The 10,106-nt window shown below is 43.9% G+C and overlaps 1 protein-coding gene across 1 annotated transcript in view; it reads right to left on the bottom strand.

The window, feature by feature from the left end:
- The window catches only part of CPXM2 (carboxypeptidase X, M14 family member 2), a 67,720-nt gene extending 64,769 nt beyond the window's left edge, over positions 1-2,951 (bottom strand). The window contains exon 1 of the mRNA XM_040071070.2: positions 1,872-2,951. Within this exon, the coding sequence (XP_039927004.1) occupies positions 1,872-2,184 (313 nt within the window). The 5' untranslated portion in view covers positions 2,185-2,951. The remainder of the gene's footprint in view (positions 1-1,871) is intronic.
- Between the last annotated feature and the right edge of the window lie 7,155 nt (positions 2,952-10,106).

The following is a 10,106-nucleotide window of genomic DNA, read 5'->3' on the forward strand; positions in this document are numbered from 1 at the left end:
GTGTCCAAAGAGCCCAAACTCTCTGTGGAAGGAGGGACTGAGCCATTTCCAGCTGTTTTTGGTGGTGCATCATGAGCCTCTCCCCCTGTGCTCACTGCAGCAGGTGGAGAACGAGGAAGATGCCTGTCTATAAAGATAAATGAACTTTGCCCTTATGGATTTCATTCTTTTCTCATCACTGTCATGTTTGGAGCAAGTGTGAGTCCCCAAGTGCTGGGGAAGTTGGGAAGAAGCCAGCAGGAAAGGTGAAAGCAGAGATGAACCATAGAACATCCCACCACAGGATGGAAATCACGATTGTCTCCAGCACAGTGAGGAATCAAAAACCTCATTACAGAGCTTTAGTATCCAAGTGTTTCCCACAGACATGAATTTATGGAACAGTTTGGACTGGAAAGGATCTTAAAACATCATCCAGTGCCACCCCTGCCATGGCAGGGACACCTTCCACTGTCCCAGGGTGCTCCAAGCCCCAGTGTCCAACCTGGCCTTGGCACTGCCAGGGATCCAGGGGCAGCCACAGCTGCTCTGAGCATCCTGTGCCAGGGCCTCAGCACCCTGCCAGGAAAGGATTTATTCCCAATTTCCCATCCAGCCCTGCCCTCTGATAATGGGAAGCTATTCCCCCTTGACCTGTCATAATCCACCTGATCCAGTCTGTGGAGGTGGAAAGCAGAGCCTTACTTTCCTCAGTTTAAAAACCCAAACAAATGAGACATTGACACAAGAACATTCTCAGATGATCTCCTGTAGACTGCAACGAGCATGCTGAGATAATAAACCTGGTGAGGCAGTCCTTGACATGGCCCAGGCAGTGCCATCCCCTCGGGAAGCTGATGGAGCCTGAGGATGTTGGAAACCCTAGCTCTACAGAGATGGGGCAACTGAGAGGCATTTCAAAAGGAAGAGGGAGAGATGTGAGACACGAATTTGTAGAGGATTCTCAAAGCCTGACTGAAAACTCACAGAGTCTTGTACATCTGTGAGCAAACGCTGCCTTACAAAGGCCATGGAACAGGGAAGAGGTGGTTGTGAGAGAAATTGAACTGGAAGCAAGTTTCAAACTATGTGCTTGCAAACAGACCAGGTATTTTTGAGAATTAGAACTGTGAAAGATGCATTGTAGCAAGACCAAGTGGGATAAAATAATCGGTGGTCAGTGTTAGAAGTTAAATTAGGTGTTAAATGGGAGCAAGTAGGTGGCAAAAGCTGATCACGTTTCTGCAAACTTCAGAAAATGGAATTAAGAGTGGCCATTTCATTATAAGGTGTTTTTTGTTGCTTTTTAATTTCTTTACTTAACTGGTCAATAATTAAATTGAGCTTGTTATGGCTTAGTCTGTTCCAGGAAGGTCTCTGTTTGCATATCTTCCTCTGGAGGGCTTCAGAGTGAAATCTCAGAGAAATTCACAGGTTTAGGAGTGAAATTAATTCAGAAACCTCTCTTAGATTAAAGTGACAAGGGATAAGGTGAGTTGTCACTATATATAATCACCTTTTACTATGAAATCTGTCTCTGTTCTTCTGCTTTCACAGAAAGCAGCTTTCACAGCAAGCCAGTTGCCAAGTGTAATTAAGAATAATTAAGAAGGAGAAGTCCACAGACAAGCCAGAGTACAGAAGAATTAATACATTCCGACTCTTTAACTCTTTACCTTTCAAGTGAAGAGATTGTTTCAAAGCGTGTAAAAGTTCTGCAGGTCTGTTCTGTGGGATATTAAACTTGAATGTGTTGTCATCATCATCACCACAACCACATTTATTATTATTATTACCAAGACTGCCATTAACTGAATATTCATTAATGCTAAAAGTCAGTCAGCGCGACATTCAACAGGCTCCAGACTCTGGAGGAGAAGCTGGAAAGTTACCTGGTGGCGTTTCAAGAACGGATTTTCCTTTTTTGTTGTTTTTCTTCTGTTTTAACTCCTTCCTGCTCGGTTTGAACCCCGGGCGCTCCTCTGTCTCCGCAGCACGGATAGGTCCTTCCTCTCCGGGTTGCTCCGTGAAAGGAAAGAACTCTTCCCCAGGATACGGAAAGGAGTAATAATGATCCCTGTTGGTGATTTCCTGCAGGTAATAATCCTGATCGTCCATGGGGACGGCGCGGGACACATCCCCCAGCAGCGCCAGCCCGAAGGTGCAGAGAGCGAGGCAGAGCCGGGAGCGGCCGCGGGCGATCATCGCTCGCTTCCAGGGCAGCGCTGGAACTTTATTTGGAGAGGGGGCAGAGGCTGGGCAGCTGGAAAAACGCTCCGGGAGCGGCGGGGGAAGGAGCCCGAGCCCGGCGCTGCTTTGCGAGGAGCGGGGCTGCGGGGAGGGGACAGAGTGGCACGGCCGGACACACGGACACGGACACACGGACACTTGGACACTCCGACACTTGGACACACGGACACAAGGACACAGACACACGGACACTCGGACACCACTCGGACACTCAGACACTCTGACACTCAAACACACGGACACTCGGATACACGGACACTCAGGTACTCTGGCACAGGGACACTCAGACGCTCTGACACACGGACACTAAGACATTGACACACGGGCACGCAGACACTCGGACACTGACACACGGACACTCGGACACTCAGACACACGGACAATCAGACACACGGACACTCGGACACTCAGACACACGGGCACTCAGACGCTCCGACGCTCTGACACACGGTCACTCGGACACTCGGACACAGGGACACACGGACACTCGGACACTCGGACACTCGGACACAGGGACACTCGGACACTCAGAAACACGGACACTCAGACGCTCTGACACTCGGACACACGGACACTCTGACACTCGGACACACGGACACTCGAACTCTCGGACACCCCGCGCTCCGGCCCCTGGCAGGTGCGATGCCAGCTGGCCGCTCTGCTGCCCTGCCCGCACTCCCGGTGCCGCTCTCCCTCTGCCCCAGCCCGAGTTCCCCGACAGTTTCCGCTCCGTCCCCGGGCTCCTCACTCCTCCTGCGCGCGGCTCATCCAAGAGAGCGCTTATTCCAAGAAAAGTCAACTTGGCAGGCAGCCTTCTCCTCCCAGCCCGTGGCCAAAGTGTTTCCTTCCCCTGGGAGAGGGGGGGTGGGAGCGCAGAGCCCGTGCCTGGCAGGGGTCACCTGCTGGCACTGCCACCCTGGCCACGCCGGGGATAGCCGGGATGTGGGACGGTGGCAAATAATCCATGGAAGTTATTCCCTTTTGTAGTGCTTTCCCCCCCTGCTTTTAACTTTTACAAAGTAGGATCTGTCTCCAGCACCCATCTCAGCCTCCCCTGTTCATATTAGTTTGCATACATATGGCAACAAAACTTCTAGATAACGTAGTTTATAGACAGAAAACTGTATTTTAATTTATAGATATAGAACTATATTTTATATATATAGTTATATTAGCTTATAGTAACTTATTGTTTATAGTTTAAATCATATAGTTTGAATCATATAGCTTTACTTAAACTTTTACTTTGCCGTAGCTTCTTATTTTATAGCAACTTATAGCGAGTTATCTGTAACTAATACAACTCAACACATATCACGTGCCAAGTTTTAAAGAGGCTTCTCCTGGGGTGCATGGCAGGTCCCTGGGTTCAGCCCAGCTGAACACCAGGAAGAGCCTGGTTCATCTGTGGCTCTTTTTCCCACTCTTTTTGGGATAATCCTGATATTTGTTCTCCCTGAAGCATCTTCCCAGCAGACCAGGATGTTTTGTGCTACACACACACACACACGCACCCAAGCCAGTGTCATTAATGAAATCAATTTGCCTGAGAGCAAAATCTTACCTTTCATCTTTTTTCATACCTCTAAAATAACCTTCAGTGCTGAAGGAAATGTGCAACAGTTGGCTCACATGAAATATGAATTCTTACTCCTGTGTTGAAAATGCCAGCTTATATTTTCATCATGGATATTGTATTTCTTGCCACGGTGCAGTCAGCTGGGAGAAAGCATTACATCTGTTGCCCCAGTCTTTATCCTGGCTTTGTGCTCGCATTTTTGGTGTGTTTCTCATCATTTTAATACCATAATAAGCATAATTTCATGTCTTGGTACCTGTATCTTTTGATATATTTGGTTTCCAGGCTGTGGGTGATCCCGTCCCATACAAGCAATGATCATCCTTGCTTTCTTAGTTGCTATCCCAGAAGGAATGCAGTGATTATATTGTGTCTGTTATCCTTCCTTTTATAAATATGCAGCTGTACTTTCATCCCAAACTTTTACTTTCCCCCCCGCCCTTTAAATCTGAAAACTGCATCTTTCTATTTTAAATATAAGATTTTCTAAAAAAACTAGAATAAAAAGTACTTTATTTTTCTTGCTGCTTTGCTGAATTATACATATATACATAAATAAACTTTATTTGATGAAAAGCTGCTTCCCATCAAACTCTCAGACACTTTTATCTGGCTTTGTCATGTCCACCTCTGGGAGCAGTGTGGGAGCAGGAAATATCCTGGAAATCCCCTCTTAGTGATTTCACAAATATTCTTATTTTGTTTTCCCTTTCCAGACTACCCAGTCCCCTCCTGCCTTGTTCCTAATTTCTGAGAGCAGAGCAGAAGCTACAGAAAATGTGTTTAATTTTGCTGCCACTTGCAGCACTGCCAGTCTTTTGAAATCATTATGAGCACTCACATACCTAGAGGAGGAGTAGAAAAATAAACTTTTCCATGATGTTGTTAAGGACTTGGCTTTTTGGTAACTAAAGGAGCTTTAGCTGCAAACCATTATTCAACTCGCTGTAGTGTTTAAAGATGGACACAGAGATGAGTGTTAACATTTTCAGGCATAACAAGAAGCGTTTGCATAAAATACAGAGTTGAACGTGCTTTAATTAAAGACCTGAGGAATGTGATTTGGGGAAATTTTGCATTCTGCTGGGAGGAACTTTGCAGGACATCAGGCAGCGCTAAACCCACTGCTGCTCTTCCTGCAGTCACCACAAATAACTCCCTCTTTTCTCTGTAATTAGCCTTCAGAAAGATTAATTCATCCAAACACTCATCAATACCTCTTCCTGGGTATCAACCTGTGCAAATAACCAGCTCCCCTCTATTTCTTTTTTAGGGTTTCAATACTTTCTGGCGGTGTGGATTCACTGCTTCCCCTTCCACACCCACCTCTCTTTTTGGGATGTGCATGAATTCAGCCAGCTGAACCCACACAAAAGTCTGTCCCTAGGCACAGTTTTGATCTACCTCACCAAAAAGCATTTTTATGAGTTTTTTTATCTGTCAGCATCCTAGAAACAACTTACAGGAAAGGAAGTTTTCCTTCTAAGAGTGGCACAGAAGTATGAAGATCACTGAGGGCTCAGATGTTTTGGGCCTAAGGGCTATTCCTTTTCTTCTGCCTGGGAAGTATCACAATAGCTTGTAAAAACCTGCCAGTGTGGAAGGAGATAAAGCAAACGGAGATTTTTATAGAAAACAACTATAACTAGCATCATCCTCCCCCCCCAAAATGATGCCAGTGAGAGTGTAGAAGTCATTCTACACATGGCTTTAAACGTTTGTCCTGCTGCAGTCAGACACAACATGCTGTGCTCTGAGCTGGGTTTCCCTCTCTGTTCCCGAGAAGGATTTATTTGGAAGATGGTGGTTTGCTCTCTAAACTGGGTTAACACTTCTCAAGTCACGTATTTTGAGCCAATTTCAACAACACCACTGGAAAAAGAGGCACTCCCAGCTCTTCCTTGCCCCTGGCACCCTCCCTGTTAGAAGAGGTTTAGAGTGGATATTAGGGGAGGATTCACCATGGAAAAGGTGATCAAGCATTGGAGCAGGCTGCCCAGAGCAGTGGTGGAGTCCCCGTCCCTGGAACGATTCAAAAGCTTTGTGGATGCGGCATTTGGGGACATGTGTGGCATTGGAAGTGCTGGGGGAATGGATGGACTTAATGATCTTTAGAGATCTTTTCCAACCTAAATGACTCTGGAAAGACCAGATTCAGGGACGCATTTCACTGAGGAGAAAGGAAAGGTGTACCTGTAAGCTCTGCCCTTGCCGAGGATCTTAATTTGTATTTATACCACACAATCTGTGAGGACGTATTTAGGTTTAATTCAGCTTCAAACAGCTCCGTGACTCCTGCGACTTCTCACTTGGAAAATAAGTTTTTAGTGGGAGCAATCTTTGTGGTTGGGAAGAAAAAAAAAAAGAAAAAGGCAAAACCCAGGCATCTCTGTTTTCCTTGCCATTCCAGGGTAACTCTCTGAGGTAGCACATAAGGTTTCTATATGCTTTGGCAACAAAATGACACTAAAAATAGCTTTCCTCCTGAACACCAGTGAAGTTTCTGTTCCTTTGTACTTCAGCTCTGTAGTAAATCATGAAGCTCAGAATGGAGCAAGAAAAGCGAATTACACTTTTCTGAAGTAATTTTCTTTGCTGCATAAAGCATTTACCCCTGCTGTCAACAAGGTCAAACCATCTCAGAGGAAATGGAAACCTAAAACTGACACTGGGAAATACAAAGGAAACTGCATTGAACATTTATTGGCTCTTTGGCGCCTGTTTCTTACACGTGTAGCAGAGACAGGTGCTAAGGTTCTGCTCACCTGCACAGCCTCGGTATCCTGGCATCTAAAGCCCTCTGTGCCCTTGTTGATAAGGCAGATCCTTCAAAGAGCAGTTCTTACCGCAGAAAAAGTGAATGGAAACATAAACAAGCTCTTACCTGGAGACATTTTTCTCAGTTTTAAGATACATTTTACTTTAAAGGGAATATAATTATTTTACCAGGTGAGGGATGCCAAATATACCCAGAATCTCAATGTTTGTCTCTGAACATACCAAATAATAGTACAAAACATCCTTCTGAGCAGGCTGCTGTTCCCTTTGGGCCAACAGATTTTAAAAATAAACTGATGCCATTAATGAAGGCAATTGTTTCCTTCAGCAGTAGTTTATTTAAATTGGTTAGAAATGCAGTGTGCATCCTGTCTGGGGAATTTATCCCAATGCATTCTCCCAAACTTTTTCTCCTAAGAACAACATGACCTTCAGATAATCATTCAGCATGTTGCCTTTGTGCTTGTGTCTGGAGAAGGAGCTGGGATTGCCATGGAAACAAAAGTTCCTTGTTCTCTTATACTTCACCGTGCTGTGATATCATTTTCACTATATGAACCCTTTTCTGAGCCAGAAATGGAATTGTGGGATTTTCCTGTTTTGAGCGCCTCAAAGTGATGGATCAGTTCATGGTATAAATGCTGTGAATGCCAAGCAGAGACTGCACCCACCATCATCATTATTTGGGGATATTTAGATCAGATCCATCTGCATCAACCCCGTTCTGCTGGAGAAATGAAAATTCTCTACCTACACTTTCCCAGAGTTTACTTTTTCCTTCTGTGCTGAACACATGAGAAGAAACAGAATTTTAAGAAAGGCAAAGTTAACCAGTGGCAAAAACAAAGCAAAAAAAAAGAGGAATTTCTGGCATTTTTGCAAAGAACATAATAGTTTTTTGGGTTTCTTTCTTTATTATTATGGGAAATACATTTCTTCATGCCCCAGAATGTCTGTGGATTTTGTGTTAACAACACATTGCCCTGGCATTTGGCAGCCACTGCTGGACCAAAGCCAGCAGGATTTTCACTAGGAAAGGGACTGGAGAGACTGCCTTTGGGATTAAAAATCCTGTAGTGCTGGCACTACAAAAAGGACAACCAATATTTTATTTTTTTTCTAATGCTATTTGTATTTTGTTGATTCATCAGCATCGGAAAGACTGTAGTTCTGCTCTAATCAATGGTTTGGAGTCATCTGTGTTGTCCAAAAATGGGCAAGTTTAATGTGCAAATTTTATTTTAACTGTAAAAGCGAGACAGCACTGAGACAACAGAGCTGAGTGGATGACAGTGGTTGCACAGAACAGTTGGAGAAAATGGGATGAAATTCCCCCGCTGTGCTCACAGCCCATCTGGAACGTCCCTTTTTGGTTCACTTGGATGAAAACAGCCACTTCCAGCCAGTCCCCGTGGACATCATCTACCTGCCAACATTTGAATCCCAAAAAGTAACGACTCTCACATTTCAGTCTGGTATTTCCTGGACTGAAATTGCTGCACATGTGCCATGTGGAGTGTGAGCAGCATGTTTAACACATCCCAGGCAGCAGCAGGGAAATGCAGCGTGGAGTTTGCCTGAAAGGTCACTTTTTTCCCTGGGATTTCTTCAACAGCCTCAGTGTACCCTGAGAAGTCATGGATGAATATCCAGTGGGGAACTGAAGATGACACATAAATGCAGAAATATTGGTTTTGCTCAGTGTGATAGAGCTGGCAAACGCATCATTGAAGAGCAGGACTTAAAATTCTGTGTTTAAATATCGTGCTTTAAAGGCACAAGAGCCAGGAATTATTCCTTTCAGCTACAAGCACTATTCTTGGCTAGGATTACATTGGGTGAAGAAATATTTAATGTAATGCAACATTTTCATATGATAACAATGTCTCTGCATAGCTTAATTCCAACCCTGAACTGATTAATTTAGTGATATTTAAAGCCAATATTTGAAGATCTAATTTTATCTCCATAATCACGTATTTTTGACAATACACTGAAGGTACCTTCCACAGTGCACTCACTTACGAAAACAGTGAAAATGCAAGAATTAATGTAGAAGGAAAGCAATGAAATGAATTTTAACTTGTCACACAGAGATTCAGGACTTACATTACTGGATATGCCAATATAATTTCACAGCTGTGTAAAAAGCTTGTTTGAACTTAACTTCAAGCCATTAAAAAGGGGCTTGTGCCAGCATGCTGGACAAGGCTATCTGAGAGCTGAAATGATAAGATTTAAAGCTACACTGAAATTTTAATGTTATGCAGATTCTTAATAATAGGTGGCATAACATAAATTATAAAGTTTCACTGTTTGAAAGGCATTAATATATTTTTCCAAGCAGGACTTGGCACTAGTTCAGCCAAAAAAAGCAGGATATAAAAATTACCTTGCATTTTAAAATTTATCCAAAGTAATTTAGTTTCCAAAAATCATAGAATAGCTTAGGTTAAAAGAGATTTTTGGGACATCGGCATCTCCTTTTTTTTTTTTAACCTTCTTTGTATGTTTAAACTATAAGATCTCTAAGACAGAGAGTTATTTCTCACAATGTGGTTGTATATCCCACTTGTTAGTGGGATCAGCGGTGTTAGGGATACTCTTGAGTCCAACAGTTTTACCCTACAGGGTGTCATTATCATTTTGGTTGCTGAATTTGGTTTTGGAACTACTGAAATTTAGCCAAATGCACCCAGTAGTGCAGTTCAGATATGGTTTTGTTTGCTTACTACTGGTTGTGGCAAATTCAGTCCAAGCAAAACACCTCGGCCTCACTTGAGGCCAGATAAGCTTGTCAGCGGAGTAGGGAGTAATTTCCAGAACCATCCATCAGGACTTAAATGGCTTTATCTCAGAAAAAATGATAATATTTTTGAAAGGAAACCACTCATAGGAAGAAGAGCTCCTAGCTCCTTTGATCATCACCTAGACAAGGGAGTTTCTTGTTCCCTTTTTATTGCTATAACTGGATTGATAACAAAACTGGTAGGAAGAGATTTCAGTGTTTTCCTGGCATTTTAAGGATGCTGTTATGTGCTTTTATTGCTTATCATCTTCTCTTTCTCTCCTTCCCATGGTCCCTACACATTTGCCTTTGGAAGGGCCTCCTCTAATCGATATTTTATATTTAGCAGGGTGTGTTGGGGAGAGGCTGAGCCCAGAGGCTGAGCAAGGACCAAGGTGCTTCTCCACATGGTGAGATATTATAGAGTCAAGGAGGCTCCCAGTGCCACTTTCCCTGATTTCCATGGAAATACTGATACAGAGACCCTGGGGTTGTGTCATGCTTTATGGCTGCTCTCTGTTTCCCACTGACCACAGGCTCAGGGCTCTGCATCACGGGAGATTTCAGATTTGCAGTGGTTTGGGAATGAGATCAAGGCTGGCAGTCTGGGGAATGGGACATCTGCAGAGCTGAGCCTGAGGTTGGCCTGGTGTTTGTGTAGGCCAACACCATCCCATAATTATCTTCCCCATCTCGTTTCACAGGTGGTTTGGAGCTGTAATAAATAGGATT

Source organism: Hirundo rustica, chromosome 8 (assembly GCF_015227805.2).
Source record: "Hirundo rustica isolate bHirRus1 chromosome 8, bHirRus1.pri.v3, whole genome shotgun sequence".
NCBI classification, from domain to species: Eukaryota; Metazoa; Chordata; class Aves; order Passeriformes; family Hirundinidae; genus Hirundo; species Hirundo rustica.